The sequence below is a fragment of the Alosa sapidissima genome, chromosome 2, assembly GCF_018492685.1.
Source record: "Alosa sapidissima isolate fAloSap1 chromosome 2, fAloSap1.pri, whole genome shotgun sequence".
Classification (NCBI taxonomy): Eukaryota; Metazoa; Chordata; class Actinopteri; order Clupeiformes; family Clupeidae; genus Alosa; species Alosa sapidissima.
Genome location: NC_055958.1, coordinates 17,601,376 through 17,624,525, shown reverse-complemented (window position 1 = coordinate 17,624,525; position 23,150 = coordinate 17,601,376). Strand labels below are relative to the sequence as shown.

At 41.7% G+C, this 23,150-nt stretch overlaps 3 protein-coding genes across 4 annotated transcripts; 2 read left to right on the top strand and 1 right to left on the bottom strand.

The window, feature by feature from the left end:
- Nucleotides 1-503: 503 nt before the first annotated feature.
- On the bottom strand, nt 504-7,870 carry jam2b (junctional adhesion molecule 2b). 2 transcript variants are annotated; one of them, XM_042079679.1, is made up of 10 exons: nt 7,569-7,870; nt 4,373-4,438; nt 4,162-4,272; nt 3,869-4,018; nt 3,329-3,516; nt 2,990-3,098; nt 2,643-2,765; nt 1,949-1,964; nt 1,375-1,408; nt 504-1,257 (listed from the first exon to the last, which is right to left on the bottom strand). In XM_042079679.1, exons 1-10 carry the CDS (start codon nt 7,618-7,620, stop codon nt 1,219-1,221), a joined length of 888 nt encoding a protein of 295 aa, XP_041935613.1. In that variant the 5' UTR covers nt 7,621-7,870; the 3' UTR covers nt 504-1,218. The 2 variants fall into 2 exon arrangements, with proteins under 2 accessions (XP_041935613.1, XP_041935612.1); XM_042079678.1 differs by having other exon boundaries at nt 506-1,257; nt 1,949-1,967.
- Nucleotides 7,871-9,569: 1,699 nt separating this feature from the next.
- Nucleotides 9,570-13,188, top strand: si:ch211-160b11.4 (fibrous sheath CABYR-binding protein). The gene is made up of 7 exons (XM_042079595.1): nt 9,570-9,640; nt 10,061-10,099; nt 10,394-11,737; nt 12,052-12,143; nt 12,285-12,422; nt 12,534-12,639; nt 12,835-13,188. The coding sequence occupies exons 2-7, from the start codon at nt 10,063-10,065 to the stop codon at nt 12,900-12,902; spliced, it is 1,785 nt and encodes a 594-aa protein (XP_041935529.1). The 5' UTR covers nt 9,570-9,640; nt 10,061-10,062; the 3' UTR covers nt 12,903-13,188.
- A 4,968-nt stretch (nt 13,189-18,156) lies between these two features.
- mettl21cb (methyltransferase 21C, AARS1 lysine b) lies at nt 18,157-21,916 on the top strand. Its single transcript, XM_042079681.1, has 6 exons — nt 18,157-18,405; nt 19,336-19,516; nt 20,582-20,727; nt 20,815-20,932; nt 21,291-21,562; nt 21,695-21,916. Exons 2-6 carry the CDS (start codon nt 19,375-19,377, stop codon nt 21,812-21,814), a joined length of 798 nt encoding a protein of 265 aa, XP_041935615.1. The 5' UTR covers nt 18,157-18,405; nt 19,336-19,374; the 3' UTR covers nt 21,815-21,916.
- The last annotated feature ends 1,234 nt before the right edge of the window (nt 21,917-23,150 follow it).

The following is a 23,150-nucleotide window of genomic DNA, read 5'->3' as shown; positions in this document are numbered from 1 at the left end:
CTATTTGTACTTGTAGCCTACTTTTAGTACATTTAAGATGTAAAAGGATTTTTACTCAACATTTACTCAATAAACGATCTTTAACTCCGTATTTTGCCCTTTTTTCTCATAGAAGTATTCAAATCAAATTCAGTATGTAATTTTGTTATTGCAACAGATCAATGAATATCGGCCCAGAATATCGGCCAAATATCAGTTATCCGCCATGCTAAATCATCGATATCGGCCTTAAAAAATGCATATCGGTCGACCCCTAATCTTCATGTAGTCTAACTAATTAATTAATTTTCCTTACAGAGGCGCCGTTTGTATGTTTATAGTTGTCGTTACTTTGTTGATATTCAATTTGGTCTATTACTAGGCCTAATATTGTTTGTTTTTTTTTATTACTTTACGACTTTACTTTAGACTGTGAATCTTTCTTCTGCTTGTCCATTAAGTAATAAAACATTGAATGTGTTATTAAAATGGTGGCTCATGGTTTTAATTGTGCAAGGTTCGTGAAAATGAAACCTACCAAATATAGAACTTAACATTTGGTTGCTATACACTAGGTTAAAACACTCAAACATTGCAATTGCATTGGAAGCTTTCCAATAATACTTGCACACATTGATCCAGATTTTAGTCTGCTACAAAAGAATGAAAACAACATTTCTTCAATAGACAAAATCATCATCAATCCACATATTCAGTCACATTTGTTAATTACATTTGTCACATTTGATGTCAAGATATTTAGCACTTTGATTATGAGTTTATTCTTGGTAAAAAATGGAAATATGGTAAGGAAATGGTCAAATACAGACCAAGTGAGTAATAATGTAATGTATGACCAGAAACCAACCTTGTCTTCATATCCAAATGTAATTTAATAGAAAAGTTGACATATAAAACTGGCCTGTGATAAACTTCTGTAAAAAAAAATACTAGTGCATTTCAGGGGTTCTTGGCAAGACTTACATGGAGGTTTTAGAGGACCTGAAAATGACTTATTTTGAGATCTGACATGCATTATCATAGTCTGAACACTAGAGGGAGGAAAAGAGCTCAATTTCAAGAAGCTATCAAAAAGAAGGGCATTATGGACAGTGGCACACAGAAATATAGTGGATAGAGTTCATTGGAGTCCACCATCCCAATAATAGTGCAGAATAATTCAAAAGAAGAATTGAGTCGACTCCACCTCTATTCCAGTATTTTGGAAAAGGCACATGATTATATCATGAAGGACTTGGTGTGTTTGTAGAATCTCGGCTGTGAAGAGAAGTTAAAATGATTTGTGAACAATTCATGGATGGCTTATTTTGCTGACTTACTGTAGAGTACTGTATGATAAATGCATACAAATTAAGTTTCTGAAGGGTCACTTACATCTTGCATTGGAGGGCTGTAGTTGGGCTGGTTTCTAAGGCAACAACAGTTAAAAAAAAAAGTCAATTTCTGTCCTCAAAAAGACAATTCTAACTATACAACACATTAATACAATATGCTAAATAGGGGTGTAAAGGTACACATATCCATACCGAACCGTTTAGGTACAGAATGTTAGGTTCAATACAGATGTGTACCGAATGTACCAAATGCAGTATTTAACAGTAATCAACAGTAGGCTTTTTTGCGTGCGGACCATGTTTTCAATTTTAGTTCCCACGCAAACATATTAAGAGTGGCGGACCATATGTCAGTTTAGTCAACGTCAAAAAACATTTGACACCTTTTCAAAATATGCCCGTTGCGCATCAGAAATATTGTCAGTGAATTTTAGGTTACTGTACTGAAAATGAACCGAATCGTCACTTCAGACACACTGTACACACTGAACTGTGTACTGTTACACCCCTAATGCTAAATATCTACTTAACCAATAATGACTACATGCAGCCCTACACTGCCTTATACATTTGTGTTATTCCACAAGAGCAATTCTGTGGTCTAGCCTACTCACCGTCTTTGTTTGTTCTCTTCTGTAGAAAAAAACAGATACGATAATTCAAATTTATTTCTGCGGCATTCAGTGTTACAGTGTCTGAGTCACATTTCCCTATGTCTGAGACTGTTATTGTGTCAGTCTCATCTGGTAATGTGAACAAGTTTACACACATACATAGTTTCTGTATAGGAGACATGTTAATGGAATCTACAAGTTAAAAATTCTTAGCTATAAGCTTTAACATATTACTGTGGTTTTACCACTCAAGTTTAAAATCAGTTCTGCTGTCTGTGCTGGTCTGTTGTATCATCTTACTGTACACTATGTAGAGTATATGATCAGATGATCAGATATTTTTATGTGCCTTGTCAGATATTCGAGTTGTGCTTCAAACAGCAACATTTATCTTTGATGAGAGTACCAGTGGAACAGTTTATTCTGCATAACATCATTTCAAAGACGCCTTCCACACAGCTGATCAAATGCGCCACGGCGCTCTGACGGCTTTGGGTCGCCTGCGCTAATGCGGCAGACGCTGGCATGGCACTGGCGGGCCGTCAGAGATGCTGCGCTAATGCGGCAGACGCTGGCATGGCACTGGCCGGGCCTTCAGAGGGCAAGATGGCTGTCAGAGATGCTGCGCTAATGCGGCGAGTACAGTGTGGGCAGCTGCCAGAGAGAAAGCGGGGCATGATGTGGAAGTACTCACTGGGTTTGCGGCGGCGGCAGCAGCAGCCCCGTCTGTAGCAGAGGCAGGCCCCCAGACAGCACAGGACAAGCAGGAGGAACGCACCCGCCCCAACAGCAATGAGCAGCGGCAGACTTAGCTCAACTAAGAGAGAGGGAGAGAGAGGTTTATCTAGTTAGCTAACACACATGCACCAAGAGGGCCCTTCAGTACACACATGCACCAAGAGGGCCCTTCAGTGCTGTGTTACACTCCCTCTTCACATCTGGTCATCATGCGCAGGGAAAGCTTCAATAAAGCATCAGATTGTCTTTGTCAGATTATCATTACAACCATTTGTTGTCAGCGCCATACACCACTGTACCTACACTCCTTGACTTCCATTTTGTGTCCTGGACAGCTTTTGGGGGGCCCCACCTCATTGGAGGATTCACAGCGATAATGTCCAGCATCAGCTTTAGAAACAGCTTTAAACTTCTGCTTAAAACAAAGGATTGTATTATATCTACTTTCTGTACAATGTTGTTAGGATAAATTCCAGTAATCACATATAACACTGGAATAGAATATTCCCTTCTAAAGAAAAAGAGGAAAGGAAGGAGAAGGACTTGAGACAGATTATGGAATGCATTATTGAAGCATTACAACAAGCTGAGTGACATTATAGCCATGACCCATTAGGGTGTGTGGTGGTGTGTCTCTCTCACCAGTGTTCCACTGTGTGTGTCCAGGCTGTAGTGGCTGTCCAGTGTGTGTCCTGCAGCCATGGCCTTGTTGTCTTTGTACCAGCTGTAGGTGGCAGCGGGAACGCTCAGTTTGTCCTTGCAGTGCAGCTCCACAGCTGAGCCACTCAGCACAGTCTCAGGGACCTCACAGGACGGGGTGTGAGGAGGCACTGCACACACACACACACATGAGTGGCAGAAGAAACTGTGTCTCGGAACTTTGTCAGTAATTCTTTGTTTAAAGCTAATTGAATAACTGGTCACTAACCGTCTCAGTTGATAACATTAAAAAATTCTGTTTTTAACTAAGTGGATTTATTAGCAAATGAAAGTGTCTGCTTGAATCTGTCAGCTGTTGACAGAGGCGGTTGAGACTTGATTATCATGTTCACTAGCCCTCTCACAGAAACGAACTGCGTTTTGTTTTGGAGGGACAAAGCCAATGGCACACCAATAAAACTTTGAAAAAATACTGATTTGAAGAATCAGAAAAGCATGACCACTAGATCCCCGAAAACACACCTAGTACATTGAGGGTAACGTTGATCTCTCCCAAAGGGACATGATCCATCTTGGCAGTGACCTCACAGCGATACACCCCTGTGTCTTTCTGGGTAACACTGTGCAGAGTCACTGTAGCACCGTCAATGGAAGCTCGACCTGCATAGGGCTCTAAGAATGCAGAGAATGCCAGGATGCAGTTTTATCAGAGGGAAGGACAAAAAGGATTTGACAGGAGAGATGATGCGAAAGGAAAAGAGGTTTAGGAAGCAAGATCATTTCTCACAGGGAAAGTAAGAAAGGACCTCATCTACCTCTGAAATTGCCCTCAAAATAAACAAAAGTGATCCCCTTCCCATTCTTCTTCCACTCGATACGAGGGTTGGGGTCTTTCTCTGTCTTGAACTCGCAGGACAGGACAGCATCTGGGCCAGAGAGATAAGGTAGGGGAGATCAAACGATCACAGAATCTTCTCTGACACAGTGGATCATGTTACGGTGGCTCAACCCCATCCTCCTACTTACTGGAGTTCTCATGGGCCACCACCTTTGCCTTGCTGGTGCTCACAGTGACTGAAGCTGTGGGTGAAGCTGAGAGAAAAGTAAAAATATGATTTTTTTTTTTTTTTGCAAACATCATTGACATTACAGAAAATGCAACACTACGACATGCACATGAACACTACATACGACAAACAGACGTACATTACATAAACACATACTGTAACTTAACAAGACATCACATTGACTTGGCTTCCACAAACATAACACAACATAACATTAATAACAGAAAGGCTAAGGATGATTTGCGTCCAGGATGATTACAGATATGATTATCAGGGATGAAATTGATGACCGGAATGAAAAGATGGGGGGGGGGGGGGGTGCGGATGGTAGCTCTAAGAGTGTGAATGAGGTGGTGTTGGGATGGGGGTGGGGATGGGGGGTGAGGGGTAGTGAGTATGTGAGGATGTATGTGTGTGTGTGTGTGTGCGCATATGTATAAGGCTGGCTTGCTGTTGGGCCAGGAGGAGAGAAGCTGGAACATAGAGAGGGAGGGTTTCAGAGGAGAGGAGTTGTAATTATTCTATTTATGATAAGTATAATAATAGGAATAACTGATTGCCTGGTTGATTGCCTGACTGATTGCCAACCTGGGCACCCATTAATGGCCACAGTTCCACCCAGCCCCTGCAGTTATACTGTGACGAGCTGACAGAGGGGAGGACCTGCGTGCCACCCATCGCCACAGGCCCCCAGCATATGCACACATCCCCCACTACCACGACCAACCACACCTCGCCCCCAGACCTTCACCCAACACGCCACTCTTGACCTAAATATGTACAGTATGTGAATGGCTTGGTTGAGGGGTCTATCTAGAGTGTAGCATTAAAAGAAGTGGGCATGCATGGTGAATATCTGGATTCCCCCATGCACACCACACTTACCCTGTGTAAGATGTATGCCTCAATGTGTGCATTAAAATAAGTGAGGCATGCAGATAGACACCTGATGAGGCATCTACCTGCACTCCACTCTTACCCTAGCCTGTTTTGTAGTTTTTGTTTATGTATGTCACCTAACATGTAGTGCGATTAAAAGAGAGTAAAGCGTGCTGTGTGCTTCCAGGACAAGGCATGTGCATGAGCGTATGAGGAGGGTGCACACCGGGGGCCCAGGGCCAATAGATAACCCACAGGACCCAACCAATGCCAAAACCACACAGCGACCCGCCAGGACCGTAAAAATATGATTGAGAGTACTAAGCACAAACAATCACAAACATAATTCAACCAAGCATTATTAACAATATTTTAGTAAGTTTCAGAGCAAGTAGCCTATGTTCTATATGTACTGTCTTACATAATCAGCTTATCTGCTCTTTTTTATGAGATTATAATAATTGTCATTGTATAAATGTGTGATGTTACATATTATATTATATATATGTGCACATGACACATACTCCCCTCTATTCATGACCAGCATTCTTAGACTGATCCAAGCCCATTCGTACCAGGAGCGGGCTTGTACATATAGGAATGTGTGTGATGGATGAGCCTGAGACAGCCTGTTAGGAGGCTGGAAGCACCCAGACGTGACATGATAACACACACACACACAGAGAAAGGGCAGGGAAGAGAATGAGCAAAAATAGGACACTGAGTAAAGAATGGTAAAGAAAGAGTAAGATCTGAGCTTGCTGTGTGTGTGTGTGTGTGAGAGAGAGAGAGAGAGAGAAAGATGGAGTTCTCCATTATCACTTAAAGTTCCTGTTCTTAATCTCTGGTATGTGTGAAATGTTTTTGTGAGCATGTGTCTCTGAATGTCTATTTGTTAGAGTGTAAGTTTGTCCTCTATATATATTTGTCTTTGCGTGGTCTGCAGAGGTGAGGGCATTAGGAACAAAGGTTCTTTTTAATGCTGTAATTTAAGCTCTACAATGCTGACTCTGGAGGGAGAGTTAAAATCACACTGCCCCCTATAAAATCCCCCACCATGAAGAATCATTCAGTCACTAAAAGTGCACAGGGAATACCACTGACCTCCTTATCAGCAGCAGAACTGCCCTGCGATCTGGTGATGGCCATATTGGATTTTATTTTTTATTTTTTTATCATTTTTCAATATATAGAACTAACTGGACTAGTGTTTTGGTAGGCCTATCTTGTTCAAATACTGACATCACACTGTATTAACACAATTCAATATGAGCAACATTTACATTTAAATAATTTTGTGAAAACTATTGATAAATTCAGATTATTACAGTATATTCATACATTTTAGCATATAACAAGTTTAAATGGTGTGTTCAACTGCCCCATGCAAAGTTGACAGAAAGTTGATTGAAATCTGACTCATAAAAGTTGTCAGTTGACCATCTCCGTCTCAATGACCGTCTCATTATCAGCTGGGTCGAGCAGGGGACAGCAGCGACATTAAACAGCCTTGTTGTCAGATCTGAATGATTGGGCTTCACAGGTCCTGGGTAGGAGGCATTCTATCAGCCCCCCAATCTCAAGTTCAAAGGGCATGTCAGAAGATCACGTAAACACATGGCCCATGGTCCCCCACCCAAACTGTCCCCTCCTCATATGACCAGTGTTTGAACACAATCTGAGAGAAATGTGCATTCTTTACGAAACACAAAGCCTGTAATGTTGTGGACTATTAATGTTTTTTTTACAAAACACAAAGCCTGTAATGTTGTGGGCTATTAATGTTTTTTTACAAAACACAAAGCCTGTCATGTTGTGGACTATTAATGGTATTTGGGTACTAGGTGCACATGCAGTAGCCTGGCTACAATATAAGTGATCAAATAGACATACTTAACCAAAATAATTAGAAGCGTTCACTAGAAAAGGTAATATTCTCACATAAAAATCAATAGGCCAGTGAACATTTTCTTAACTTTCTTCATGCTTTCACACCAACTCAACAGGTTTGAATTAACACGTTACCTGAAAGACTCCAGCTTACAATGAACAAAGAGAACAACAAAAACGTATATAAGTATATCCACAACGCCATTTTAAGTATGCCAATATTATCTGGAGACTTTTGGGGGTTCTTGCGCGCATGACATGCTGTTTGAGATGCGGCATTACATTAGAGTTCGGATAGTCACATATAGGCTATAACCAAAAGTCATTTGAATGCACCAATTTTGAATGTAGCATTGTAGTAATAAAGAATTACATTAAACACCTACGATGCAACAAAGCCAGGAGCACTGGAAATGCCAAAAGCCGCGTGCTGTCCATCTTCGTTCGGCCAGGGTCAGGTCCGTAATTGTAAAAGCTAATGAGCTGCACTCTTCCTTCAAATGATGATGTACAGTCCTGTTCAGTCTAACTTCTAGTAAATTGGCAAGATTGGCGCAATTCGATAGGTCACAGAAGGCGCGCGTAAGATGTTCTCTCAAAGGATAATTACTGCACCCTTTCTCCCCTCCCTACTGCGCCCCTCTTTGAACTAGGGATGAAAAAGTTTGAAGAAGGCGGTGACCAGATAACTAGCTTGTATAGATTGATAGGCCTACTACTGTTGAATATTCCATATAGGCTACACGTTTTCAGAGACTTACCTGATCACTACTACTAGACGACTTATCAAAAAACAAGATTCACAAACTAATTATCATATTTTAAAAAATCATTTTAGGATTGAGTTGGTTTTGCACAATAGATCATGGCAACTAAGGGGCGAGTTACTTCAGTATGCTGTATTATAGTAAAGAAAGTATTCGCAAACATCCAACATATGAAATGTAAACAGCCCATTCTCACCATGTGGTGGCCTACCTCTGAGTTTAGCTTCCAAGTCAATTCTCCTGACTGCCTATAGATGGCCTTACTTCACAAGAGACAGACAGACAGGCACAAGCAAAGCACAGGCTCAGTACAACTTTTTGGATAGGCCTACAGCTCCCTGATAATTAGGACAAGAGTGAAGTATTTCCTATTTTCTGATGGGTATATCCATATATCCAATTAATAAACTCATAGGGCAATGACGCTCATACTGTATGATTGGGGCAGCCGTGGCCTACTGGTTAGCGCTTCGGCCTTGTATGCCGGTTCGAACCCCGACCAGTAGGCACGGTTGAAGTGCCTTTGAGCAAGGCACCTAACCCCTCACTGCTCCCCGAGCACTGCTGTTGTTGCAGGCAGCTTACTGCGCCGGGATTAGTGTGTGCTTCACCTCACTGTGTGTTCACTGTGTGCTGAGTGTGTTTCACTAATTCACGGATTGGGATAAATGCAGAGACCAAATTTCCCTCACGGGATCAAAAGAGTATACTTATACTTATACTTGATTGGAGGATCTCTCTTTCTTTAAAACATGGAAAGGAAAACTAATTCCTACTAATCACACTTACAGTAAACAAACATAAGCCTATTAATATCCTCATGTTGTTAACAGAATATAACAGAACAGATTTCAACAGACACAAATAAAAGGTCATAAACCAGACAATAAATGATGTCTGAGGAGTAAAGTTCACAGTCTATAAAATAACACCAGGAAATGAACCACTTTGACAGGTTTCTCACCTAAACTAAATTCCCCTGAAGAAAGGCCACACATAGGGTTGTTACTGTAACCTTCATTTTAAGAAATGCCCTTTAACTCCCAGAGCCCATCACTGGCAAGCAACAAGGCCCAAAGAAGTTTACATCTTCTCTTAACTGAGAGAGTTAAGTATCATTTATGCCCTCTGGTGGTGAGATGACATCATACACATGAACAGATGCTGATCTCAGTTTGGGGATGTAGGCTAAGATACTACAAATCTCTATTTCAAATGGGTGTTTAACTTTCGGGATGTGGCAAAGAACACTTCTAATATTGGTTTCTTTTTGTCACACATTAAAATAAAGTGTTTGACTTGTGTGCTATGAAATAGAGACCACACAATTAGTACTCAGGCTTATAATGTTGATAGGCTTTGTGTATTTAAAATGTAAGTGAATTCATGTCTTAAACAGGCAAACAGGGAGTATAACTGTATGGCAAACAATGGCTATAAACAGTCTCATAAGCATGTGAGTCAGGGTAAATATGAACCAGGAACTATGCTGGGAAAACATAATTTAGCCATCATTTAGATAAGGGTATTTCAAGGTCAGAATTCTGAAGCACTCATTGGACAGTGTTAGTAGCTGAGCTATACATAAGCAATAAATAACCAGATTTCCAAGCGCATTTCCAGAAACCAGGAGCAAAGAGCACAAACAAGAACCGCAGCAAGTCACACAAGATATCAACTGTACAATACAGGTAAGTCAACCCAAACAGTCACATTGCAACTCAAATACTAAACAGACACCACCATACTAACAGAATAACAGGAAAATATATTGCTTTTTATACCAGTTCATTTTTTGGGTGTTGCTAATCATTTAAACTACAGACACGGTTGCAACGGATGTCCTTTTGTAAAGGGTGGGGGGTAGATGGTACCAATAATATGTCAAAGTCAAAGTCTTATGGTATATGGTATGCAACTAATGCAAAGATGTACTACTTTTGGTTACTTATAAGATGAATGTGCAGACAATTTATGACTTATGTATACTTATGAGACACACCACCTTTGAGCATTGTGCTGACAGACTTCTAAGCAACACAATGATTGTATCCTCTATCTGATTCTCAGCTTGATAACCAGACCTTGTCCCTCTGACTTTTATTTAACAGAGATGAAGATTTTTTTTCTTCTGTCACTAACCCTCACAGGTAAGATCTCTTGGAGTGTGTCACTGAATAGATCATTCATAATTCTAAAGAAATATTAACCGTTGACCTTTACAGCACAGTCTTTCTCTTTATCCCTGCCTTCTTATCTAATGGAACATTTCTGCAGAAATAGTCAAAGAGAAAAGTAGAACAGAGTGGATTCTGTTGTCATTTCCCCCTGAAAAAGCCTACATTATAGACACATTATAATAGTCTCAAGAAATATGCAACATTTATTCTCTCTAACACATAATTGATTTTAACACACTAATGATAATTATTTTTGTTCTTTAGTGGCCCTTGGAGTACCAGTGCCAGAATTGGTTCCAATGGACCTACCACAAGAGGAGGCCGTTCCACGCCTGGCCGCTATTCTACCAGTGCAAGGCCATGTGGTCCAGGCAGATGTCAAACCAGATGCAGGTCTGGAGAAGATGGAGAGCCCTGCTGAACTGCGCCCTGTAGTTCAAGAGGAACCAGCTCCAGTTAAACAAGAGGCAGTGGTTGAGGAAAAAACAGTTCAGCAGGAACCAGCTCCAGCTAAACAAGAGACAGTGGTTGAGGAAAAACGAGCTCAAATGGTCCCTGTTGTACAGGACAAGCCTGCTGAGCAGGAACCTTTAGAACAGGACAAGCCTGCAGAGCAGGAACCTTTAGAACAGGACAAGCCTGCTGAGCAGGAACCTTTGGTAGAACAGGTCAAGCCTGCTGAGCAGGAACCTTTGGTAGAACAGGTGCAGGAAGAGGTCCATAAGGAGGTCCAGCCCAAGGAAGATGTTTTGGATGAAAACGTTTCTGACCTGAAAGAAAGCCTGAGTGCAAATCGTCTCCCAGTAATGGAAGAAAAGTATATCGTAAGCGATGAGCCAGTGATGAGGTCAGAATTTCCAGTGGAGGAAGAGACAGTTGTGCAGGAGGTGCACCCAGAGCCAAGGAGGCCTGGATTGGTAGAGGAGCCAAGGATGGAGCTGATAGCCGAAGAGGAGGAGGGCATGTATGGCAAGTTAACTGAAGAGGAAGATGAGATGGCTGAAGTACCTGAGATGGTGCTGGAACCCCTGCCGAAGGAGGAGCCAGTAGAAGATGGTGCCGGGACAGAGACAGATTTATGGGACCCAAGGCTTAGATTGGTGGAAGAGCCGACAATAGAGCTGGAGCCTCTGTTTGGAGAGGAACTCACTTCCGCCGATGAGCCAGGATCAGAGACTGTGCCTGGAGAGGAGGAGGAACTCATGGGGGAAGAGGGGCCAGTCATGCCAGGTGAAATGGTGGTTGAGGAGGAAGAGTCACCAGGTCAGGAGCCCATCATGGATATAGACCCAGACGAGGAGCCGGTTCCTTGGGCACGGTTTGGTTTGGCAGAGGGGCCTTTGATGGACGGTATGACTGTGAAACAGGCAATGATGGAGGAAGAGCCTGATATGTGGGTGGGGCCAGGTGTGATGAGGGAGAGGCACATGCAGAACACGGAGGAAGAGCCTGAGATGTGGGCGCGGACAGATGAAGATGCTGCAGCAATGGCTAGAGAAATGGACATGGACAATGAGATTTTAGTGGGAATGGAGAGTAGTGATGGTGAACAGGCAAGACCTTATGCAGAAGATGTAAGACCTATGGATGGAGAGTTCCCTAATGCAGGTGAGATAGGGTGTGAGGAAGAAGGCTGCTATCTAATCACACTGTTACATTGACATTAGTGACTGTCTTGACAGACCAAAATATATAGTATAACTCTGTGATGAATGACATAAAAGAGAAGAAACAAACAATGATAGAAAAACACTACACATATAAATGTGATATTTAAATGTGGTATTTACAATAAACACAAATTCATTCTAAAACAGTATTTTGAAGAATAATGAGTATAGTAGTATCTAACCAGATTTAGCAGATATATGTCTTCTTCCAGGCAAATGTATTTGCATTTATGAGTATGCACGTTCTTTTAGTGTACACCAAGAGGGGCTCATGCAGTGGAGCGATCATTGATGGTCGGTGCTACCAGTTCTTCCGAGGACCCAAGGAGGCAGCAGATGCTGAGGTAAAGTGGCATTCAGCACCTTACAGACAAATCATTAATAATGGGTGAAAGCAAGAGAGAGAGAGTGTGGCAGAGGAAGAGAAACGGAAAAAAAGAAGAAAGATTGACATCCTCTAACCTGGTAATTGCCTTTTTGTCCAGTTCTTCTGCCAGAACAACTTCCCCAACGGTCACTTGGCCTCCGTCACCAACCCTTACATCCACCAGCAGATGATGAACCTCATGGCACAGAACGGTGGCTACACACGCACCTGGGTTGGAGGACTCAAATACCTGAAGGTGAGTCTCCGGGTGCTGGGCTCTATGAGGACGTCCATTGACCTGCATATATTGAAACTTTAGCTCCGAAAACTCAAAGGTCACTGAACCTGGACCACCCCTTTGTTTCAGAATGGCCGCTTCATCTGGCTGGACGGTGCACACTGGGGGTATGCTGACTGGCTCCCTGGGGAACCCAACGACACCACTGGAGTAAAGGACTGCATAGAATTACTCAGTGAGTTGCACAGACGTTGTTGCCATTAGATTCACTTCACATGATTAACATAGTTTTATCTCTGTATTTTTTTTTCAAATAAATAATAATTTATATAATAATGAATAATAATAGTAATAATCTCACACAGCATTCATTTAGAAATATCATATTGACTTGTCTCGTATCACTTACTACAATCCTTTATGTTTACAGGTAATGGGAAGTTTAATGACATGCCATGCTGGGACCTGCGGGCTTACATTTGCTCATATCCTCTGTGAGTCAGCAAGACCTCTGTGATGGGATCTTCCATCTTCAGCACAAGTCGGACCTGATTATTTCCATTACCATGGCATTCCATTGGTAATTATAGTGAATGAGAGAAGTCATTAACCTGGCCAAGTCTTCAATGCTCCTGCATGCACCACACCAAGATTGGTGCTCCACTGTACAGGCCTACGCACTTTTGTTATATTGTTGTATTTTTTTACACATCAAGCCATTAGTTATTGGTTGTTGTCTTCTGATATAAATGTTTTGTTAATAAATAAAATTCTTCGAAAACTGTTCTCTTGATCTTGACTTGATTTGTAACAATTATTGACCTAAGTGCACGAAATGCTCAGACAATCTTTTTCATAAAGTCACTCTACAGACATGGCCACATCCATGTACGTATTCTTGAAGAGTCCTCTCTCAAGTATTACTCTGATACAGATCTCTTTGACCCGCAATCTCTCATGTCTTCCTCCCTCGCTCTGATCCTGATGGTAACATATCTGGCTACCTCATCTCATGTCAGAGTAAATAGCATCATTCAGCACCATAAATATGAATAGATCTTTATCCATGCACATCACACTGGTTCTAGCCTGGCGGGACAAACCCTCCAATGGGCTGCAATTACACCGGGGGGCTAAAGTCGTCTGTCCTCGCGGAATTTCTATAATTCTCCGTCCCTTAGTATGATCCACAGAATCAGGCCAAAGACAGCCTGTCTGCAGGGGTCGAGCAAAAGGCTGAGAGCATTAACTGTGTAGCCCATGGTCCCCTATGACATCTGAGTTGGTTTGGGCCTGACATTTGCATTGTTTACACACTGGATGTCTATGGTTTTCTGATTTTCTATGGTTTAGTTTTTGGCAGATATGACATCTCTGATCTGTGTGTGTGTGTATGTGTGAGTGTTATAGATGTTGAGCACAGAGATGATGGGCTTTAGGAGTCATTTCTATGCCGTCAATGCCACTGTGCCCTCCTGTGTAAATCTCCACATTCTCCACAACTATCAGCATTAATACAGCATAACCCCCAACACACACACACACTCACACACACGTGCTGACAAAAACACATCAGTGCCATGCATGAGTCAATTTTCCATTTTACTTTAACAACTGATGATTGGCCACAGAGATTTGGATTTACAGCCCCCAAGTGACAATGGGTCTGGCTTCTAATCCTTATATCTCAATCTCAAATTAACACATGACTCTCTCCCTCTGTGTGTGTGTGTGTGTGTGTGTGTGTGTGTGTGTGGGTGTGTGTGTGTGTGTGTGTGTGTGTGTGTGTGTGTGTGTGTGTGTGAGAGAGAGAGACATGTGTTAATTTGAGATTGAGTGGTAGAGATGGTAAAAGTACATACTTTCCATACTCAAGTAGAAGTTCAGATGTATCTGTGAAAAGGACTCTAGTAAAAGTAGTAATTCAACTTCTTTACTTAAGTAAAGGTAAGTACAGACTCTGAAATGTACTTAAAGTATAAAAGTAAAAAGTATCCTAGTCTTTTTGAAGGACTATTTTACCAGTTGTTTCTGTTAAAAGAAGCTAACTGTAGCCTACAATGATATTTCAATGTTGTCTAATGTTCCTTGTTGCCTACTACCAAGCCAAGGATGAACTTGCAGAGAAACAAACATTCTCTTCGAGGTAAACAAACACGCTGGCAGGCCTAGTAGGAAAATGTCTGAATGTTTCCCCACTCATTTTTAAGGAGGAAAAACAAAGAAAGAATAGGCTGTTTTGCCATCTGTACACATTCTGATAAAGCACTGAGTTCAATGAAGTGTTCCATTCTCATGTAACCATGGTTTTGCTACTGCCCCTAAGATGGCACCCCTACAGTTGCAAAGTCAAGTCAAGGCAAAGTCATGTTTCTCCCATCCATTTAGGTTGAAATCAGGCTTGATGTTGGGAAAGCACACAATGACCTCAAATAAAAAATAATTGATTACTTGCCTCAAATGCATTAACACAAAAGTAATGAGCCAGTTTTGAAAATGTAAGGATTAGAAAGTACAGATATACTGTATTTGTGAACATGTGGGAGTAAAGTGTTATTGGAAAAATAAATACTCAAGTAATGTACAGATACCTGAAAATGCTACTTAAGTACAGTACTTAAGCATTGTACTTCATTACTTCCCATCTCTGGTTCCTGGCCTTTCCCAAAATTTGTAAACAAATTTGTGAAAGTGCTGACATTGTGCATATAGTGCATATAGTGGGGCTATAATTCAGATTAAAAGGCTGCACACGTGACTTGTCACGTTTTCCTCTGAATGAAGAAGGTTCAATAGTGCATCCTCTTGATAAACAACACTCAGTGCCAGACAGGTGATGTAAACTAAGCAATTAATGGACTCTGCACAAGGAAACAATTGTGTTTTTCTGTATATGAATCAAGGGCCGGATGTTTTGGTAAGGTACAAGGAATTCTAAGGTACAAGGTAAGGTTCACCATGGTAAGTATAAGGCATCAAAACACAATTTCATATTTACTGTAGCTGCTAATTAACTAATGCTTTTTAGTAATTTGTGGATCTACATTTACAGATGCTTTCTGCCACACACAAGTAGCGTGCTTATTATATCTTAACCCCAGAATTAAGCTGATCAGAACACACACACACAGACACAGCCCATAAAACGTTGGTATATGGCCGCCGAGTGGAGGGACTTGCCTAAAAGGACTTTGTTATAGCCAAGGGTTTCACTGTGCCAATAGGTGTGTCATTTGCACTGAGGTTATATGTGTGCTTGTGTTTGATTTCATTTTACGCACTACCTGTGTACAATAGTGAAAAATGAACTGCATTAAAATGCAACTGATAACTGTTTACTGGTTTGGAGAGAGTTCATCCAATGTCAGTCCAATGCAATAGGTTCACATAACGGACATCACATTCGGTAAAGCCCCAGTAAAACCCAGATCTCTTTAACACCCTGTTGGGCAGCTGCTGGGGTATGCCTCAGGTCTCACGCCTCCAGCTAGTCTGTGCAGCCCACCTGTTACGACCCCGACCGCTTAATGGGCCCCTGAGCTCTGCCACGAGACAGCAGTGAGCGGCACTGACATTTGTCACTCATCACCCAACCACCCCCCCCCCCCCCCCCCCCCTCCATACTTTTCAAGGGCCCTAGTAATCAGTAGTGGTTTTACCCCTAGTCCGACTCCCCTGAGGAGGAGTGTGTCTGGGATCCCTGGCTCTCTCTCTCTCTCTGTCAGCCGTCACTGAGATGAGTGGGAGACTTGAGCTGAGCTTCATGGGGGTCATTCCAAAGCAGGGGAGACTTGAGATTCCAGCCTGAGCTCTAATGAGGGTTGTGTAATGTCCTATATCAGTGAGCAGGCTCTCTCTCCCTCTCGCTCAATTGGGCTTCATGCCACTGAACACATTTGCAACCAGAAACGCAATGTGAAGCTGGATACTGAAAAAGTATCCCTGGGCTGTACAAGAGTAAACAGTCATAAAGCAGTGTCCATGTGTGTCCACAACAAGTGTTTTTGTCTGTGGGCCCTGGACATTTTTACATGTATACCTATTTGTCTGTCTTAACTGGCATTTTTGCATCATTTCTTCATCATTTATAACCAGGAAGTCTCTTCAGATTAAAATGTGTTTTTGGAGGGAGACCTAATCAAGATACAGCAGGATGCCATGTCGATGTTCAAAGCAATGTATCAGAAAGTAAGATGCATATTAGTGAAGCTGTTGTCTAAAGTTTACAGTGTATCCATGCATGTGCTTTATGCAACAGTGGCTTTGATGGACACAGTAAATCAAGATGAGCTCAAGATCCCCAGCAGCTCTTTGACCTCAGCTGTATTCAGCTGGGACCTGATCAGGATGACCGCTGCTTTTCGGCAGGGTTACATCTGAGAGTAGCCATGAGTCCGCAGCAACCGTGACATAAAGAGGAATGTGCAATTATTAGATGAATTACATTCAAAAGTGTGATTAATACGATAGAAACAAAACATCTCTTCTTTAAATGTTCTGTGATGTGAAAATGGGAAATCTAGAAATCTACTGTTTACTGTTTGCAAATTGTTTAATTGCATTGCAATAGCGAAATAACTTTCATAGAAATATGCATTTGCATTGAATGTGCAATGCCTCAAATCTAGTATCATATTTCAGCTATCATGTTAAATAGTCAGGATGAGTTGAGTAGTTCTCATTCCCCATCATCCACTGATATATTACAAGATAGGGAGTCAAACTTCTGAAACACTTGAAACCAGTGTTAACTTAGAAGCCCCTAATATGGGGCCATTAGGTCAGTGCTCCCCTTTGTGCTGACGCCTGGAATGCCTTGCCACTGGCATCTGGGCTGTATGCAACCGCCAGGGCAGGCCGCCTTATTTATGTCCTGGGGACTGTTCTCCCCTATCAGTGCTGTGAATCAGATCACATCAAAGTTTTCTCTCTGCTGTGTGGCTTTATGCCATTATCGATGCTTGACAAATAACTGGAATCGGAATCGGAATCTCTAAGGCCGGAGAGCTAGAGTTAGAGGTTTCCTCAGTGCCATGGCCTAAGAAAACATCATGTCTGATGAAGGGCTGGGGCCCGAAACGTCACATGTGGTGATATAGCCTAGAAATAAAAAAAAAAAACGCTAAGGAGCAGATTCTGGTGTGCGGACTAAACGTTCTTCTACTTGCTTGTGCCTTCCTGTCCAGCACCCAGTGCTCAACTACTTGGATGTGCGTGCTGCACTCTTGAACCCTAAGAAAACACTCCCCCGTGTGAAGGAGGATTCCCTGTGCTTTGACTTTCTATCCAGGGGGGCAGATAATGACACCTCCCAGGATTCGGAGAGAGGCAGGAAGGTAGCTTAGCTATATTGGAGTGGAGTCCACTGCCAGAGTAACTACTAGCACAGGAGCCAGCAGTGGCAGCAAAATGAGAGGAGCAGATGGGAACACATTCTTCTGGACACCCGCTCACTTATCCGCGTCCTGACTTCTGACTGACAAAAAAAAAAACCTCATGCTGTAGAGATATTGCACTGGTTCTGTGTTTACCAATTAAAAAAACTATATCTCAACTTGACACACACCTGTTAAGTTACAAGATAGAAATAAGCATGCACTAAACTACCCACATGAACTAATTCTGGTTTCTGACACACACTTGCACAACTTCCAAGGAAAGGAGATACACTACCATAAAGCTGCCAAGCTCCCCCTCCCACCACACAATCACAGCTCAAACTGAGGCATTTGGCTACAGGGGATGGGGGATCGGGCAGGATCAGTCTTCGCAGTAGGGTGGGCTTTAGTCAGCTTTCCCTCTTGTCCCTCTCTCTCAGCCACCACTTCTCATCCCTCTGCTTGAGTGCAGCTGTAAATATAGCTCGGCCTCCCTGGGCGTGTCTGGAGAGATGCTGCTTTGGCATAAATGCAGGACAGACGAAAACTAGCTGTGTTTCTGCAGGACTGACCAATACTAGCTGAACTTCGGAGAGACGGAAAGAGAGCAACTACTCACACAGGTTGGTCAAATGTATCTCTGTGTTCTGTCAAGCTTTAATGTAATGCCACTGGTCCATCTGGTAAAATGCATGATTATGAGTCTTATGGTCAATGCTAAGGATTTAGAGTTAAGTGTCTCGGAGTTGCTGAACATTAGATCAGATGAAATATCACATTTCAAAACATAAATCAGGCCTCTATTTTTACTGGGCATGCATGAAAAGCGGCTAATACCCTCTGTTTTAGTAGGACAATCTAATGATATTTATATGGAGTGCATGGGTAGGTAAACTTCATGATGACTGGTGATCTGAGGTTCTGAAAGATCTATATCTAAATGTTGTAATTAAACCGTTTTTTCTAATTGAGCTTAATTTATATTTTTTTAAAAATTACTCCTAAGGTCAGGTCAATACAGGATATTCCAGCAAAACTATGAAATAATAAAAGTACCTCAAGCTTTAACTGCAGACTGTTGTAAAAAAAAGTCATTTTTTCATGTGCTGCTAATTCCTGAGAAGATGAAACTGATGAAGATCAAACTAACAGAATAGTTCACCATGAACTTGCTTTGAGAGGCTAATGCCACTCAACACACTGGATTTGCACTAGAGATGGATCATTGGGGAAAAAAGACCACATTTGAAAATTCTGTTCATGAAGATTCACCGCATTTAAAAAGGGAGCTATGTAGGAAAGGAGAACTGTTGATGGAGTCCACAAAATAAGCACCCAAGGCAACAAATGACATGGGAGCAATTTCAGAGAACAAAAGGCAGAATGCTTAATTAGTGTAAACAAAGTTGTTGTCTTCAGTAACAGCCAGTGATGCCATGTCTGCGCTATTGCAGGTATTCCTTTCTTGCATGGCTAAGTGGATACGAGTTATAAATAAAGACACTACGAGCTTTAATTAGGTAAACTGAACCCCTGTACCATGCGCTTCACAGCTCACAACAGAGGTCTTCAGACCAAAGGGGTGCTTTGCCATGGACTTGAATTACTTGGGTAAGCCCACAACCGAAGGGATGGAGTACCGCAACGTATGTTTAGTGACCAGAATGGAGGACGCCAGGTGTGAGGAAGAGGATATTAACGAGCAAGAGGAAAATGAAGATCAGTCTGAGGGCGGTAGGTGTAGAAGTCTACTGTCTGTGTGAGTTATGAGTGTGGTCTCATCATATGATCCTAAAAAGCCATTAAATAGCTGCCAATATGAAAACAACTTGCCCTCAAGATGACATCTGCATATAGGGGATTTGCCAACAGTCTACATGAGACGCAAATGTTGTGGTGACTTGATATTCAAAGTTAAAGTTGACTGGTTTAGCAGGTGTCTTTTTCCAAACATTTGATAATGAACACAAAATAATAATAATAATAATAATAATAATAATAATAATAATAATAATGTATTTATATAGCACAGAGCACAAAGTGCTTTACAAACCAACAAGAAACCAAATAATAATAACAATAATAATAATAATAATAATAATAATAATAGTAATAAATAAAAGAACAAACTACCAAACACAAACTTAACTCAATATAAGAAACAAAAGAAAAAATACAGTACACCCAAAACAAAACAAACAAACAAATATGATATTATTATTATTATTAATTACAGCCACTGATAGTGCAGATTTTATGTTACAAGGGAGGCTGTTCCAAAGCTCTAACTGCAAACGATCCGTCACCCCTAGTTGACAGTTTACTTTCTGGAACAACTACAAGCTACAGTCCCAGGCTGGAGGATCTGAGGGGCCGAGCCAGACAGTAGGGGGTTAATAAATCTTTTTTAAATAGTCAGGTGCCAAACCATGTAACGCTTTATAGGTTATTAGGAGGATTTTAAAATTAATCCTAAAACTCACTGGCAACCAGTGAAGATTGGCCAGAACTGGGGCGATGTGTTCCCTAAATTTAGACTTTGTCAAAACCAAAAAACTATGAATGGTTAGAAACTCCCAGTGGCTGACATACATTTAGGACTAAAGAGGCAGGCAAAATAATGGAGCACATATGGCCCGCTGGCCCCAAACTGACCACCCCTGCTCTAGAGTCAACTGCTATGAGTTCTTGTATTATGTTCATGTGCCATCACATGCAAACTGGTGATGGGGTACATTGCATTACATGATGCCAATTTTGTGCCTTGTGCATTGCTAATGTGCATTTTCATTTGCACAGTGATGGTGTGGGAGAAGTTTGAACATTTGGCGCCAGAGAAAAAGAAAAAGGCTTGGGAGCCAAGCAACGAAACCTTCAGTTTTGCTGGACAAGAAATATGCATCAAGGAGTCTGTCGATTCCTTTGGCGCCCTCACCTGGCCAGGGGTAGCTATCAGTTTAAACCACAAATAAGACAGATGAGTTATGGACCTTGCCTAATGAGTACATTGTTCCATGTGTGTATTCCTATAGGCTCCGGCTCTTTGTGAGTACTTGGAGAATAACCCTGAGCAGATTGATCTAAGGGACAAGGCAGTGCTGGAGATAGGAGCAGGGACCGGCCTGGTGTCCATAGTGGCCTGCTTACTAGGTAAGAGTGCCTAATATCTGTTAGGAATTCACTGAATGTTGGTGTGGGTAATATTTTTGCAGCGAGAGGTAGTCCACACTACAGGAAATATCAAAGATTATAATACAAAGATTACACCTTCTGTATTAAACACCAGAGTTGATCACTTTTGGTGCATTTGCATGGCACCTAATTTAATTTGAATCCAGGAGAATCACTCAATCTATACTGGCATGTAGTGTGAGATATACAAACAAATATCCCATCCTCTTCATCATAGGCCAACTGGTCATACAAATTCAGACTTTTTATTCAGACTCATATTCTATTTAGTCTATTAAACGCGTTGAGTTGTACCTGTACTTCATCTGATTTGCAGGGGCTTGGGTCACTGCAACAGACTTGCCTGGCATCCTGGATAACTTGAGGTACAACCTCTCACGGAACACCCGTGGCCGCTGCCGCTACACCCCCCAGGTGGCTGCCCTGGCGTGGGGACACAACCTCCAGCGCACCTTCCCCTCCTCCATCTTCCACTATGACTATGTCCTGGCTGCAGATGTCGTCTACCACCACGACTGTCTGGACGAACTGCTGGTGACCATGGAGCACTTCTGCCGTCCTGGGACCACTCTTATTTGGTCTAACAAGGTCAGTTGGGCAGCTCTGAAAATATGACAAAACAGGTTCCCTTAAGTCTTGATCTATCTTGTAGAGTGCAAGTGTAATAACTGAATTTAAAGCTCTTGACTAGAGGCACTATTGCCTTTTTCCCCCACCCAGGTACGGTTTGAGACTGACCATCGATTCACAGAGCGCTTCAAGAATGCTTTTGACACGACCGTGCTTGCTGAGATACCACAGGAGCAAATCAAGATCTACAAGGCCACTTTCAAGAAATGAAGAGCAAAGAGAACAAGAGAGCGAAACTCTTTTAGATAAGAAGGGAAAGTGAGGTCTATTAAGGATTGATTAAGGGGTTGATTAAGAGGTTGATTAAGGACTGAGTGCCGTGAAGTTGCATAGGGGTGACAACATTCTTGGTATGCTCTGAAAAGCACCTGGTCTTACTTAGTTTAACACAACATTCCTGAACAGTGCTCCAAATGTTCAGAGGAGTCATTCAATAATATTTTGTAAGATGGGGCTCTTTTACATTGCATACTGATATTTTGATTTGTGATATATACTATGTGTAATATAACGACTGTTTTGATAAAACCTACAATCTTGCAAACTTACTTTGGTAATAAATGGAATAGCTGTCTGAAACTATAGGAACTCATACATGAGATAAGTACAATTATACCAAATTTGAACTAATGCAATTAACTAATTGCAAAGCCTGCAATTAATCGTGCAACTCCAACTCTGTCCCAATGGATAATCTTGTTACATCTATGATTTTTATATAAATGTCATCCTCAATGTGTGACAGACAGTGAAGCTCATCTAACAGGAGTGTTGTGCTTGTTACATTTACACATTTAGAAGACACTGTTGTCCAAACTGACTTTACATCAACTATATTATAAGGGATTACACTGTCCACAGAGCAACTCAAGGGCTCAATGGTGGAAACAGGGAATTAAACCCACACATTTCAGGCTACTGCATGCTAGCCCAGCTCCTTTACCACTACACGACCACAGCCTTACATGCACTAGGCATGCTCACCAATCAGAAGTGTCCCAACTTGAAGTGAAAATTTGAATATTGAACTAAAGCTTGACTTTTTGTAAAAATGTGTATCAGAATGTTGATATTTTCTCCAAATTGTGCAGCCCTTGTTAATTATACTTTTTCTTGGTTCATTGTCTGATGCAGGGCACTGAGACGACTAAAGGGATACTAGCAATACTGCCCTCTTGAGTCTAGAGGTTGAGCAGCAGTTTGTGTCAAAAATTGGCAAAAAATTCTCAAGAGTGCCAATTACTGCATACACTGTATTTACACAACTTGGCTGATTTCACCTGATAATATAATTTCTTCAGTGCATTTTTAGAGGTGCAGTTCTGAATGCATGAATTTACCAACATCCTTATGCAATTCTAGCCTGGGTGAACCAAACAAATCTGTGAGTGCATTTGAATTTCCTGTCATTGTGGCATTCCCATTTAAGCCGATGTCCAAATCAACCAAAACCCAGGAACCTATCACAATTGCTTATCTGGCATGGGGCGGTCATTTTTTACTTTACATTTGACCCTCCTCGCAGCGCCAAAATGTAGTGTTCATT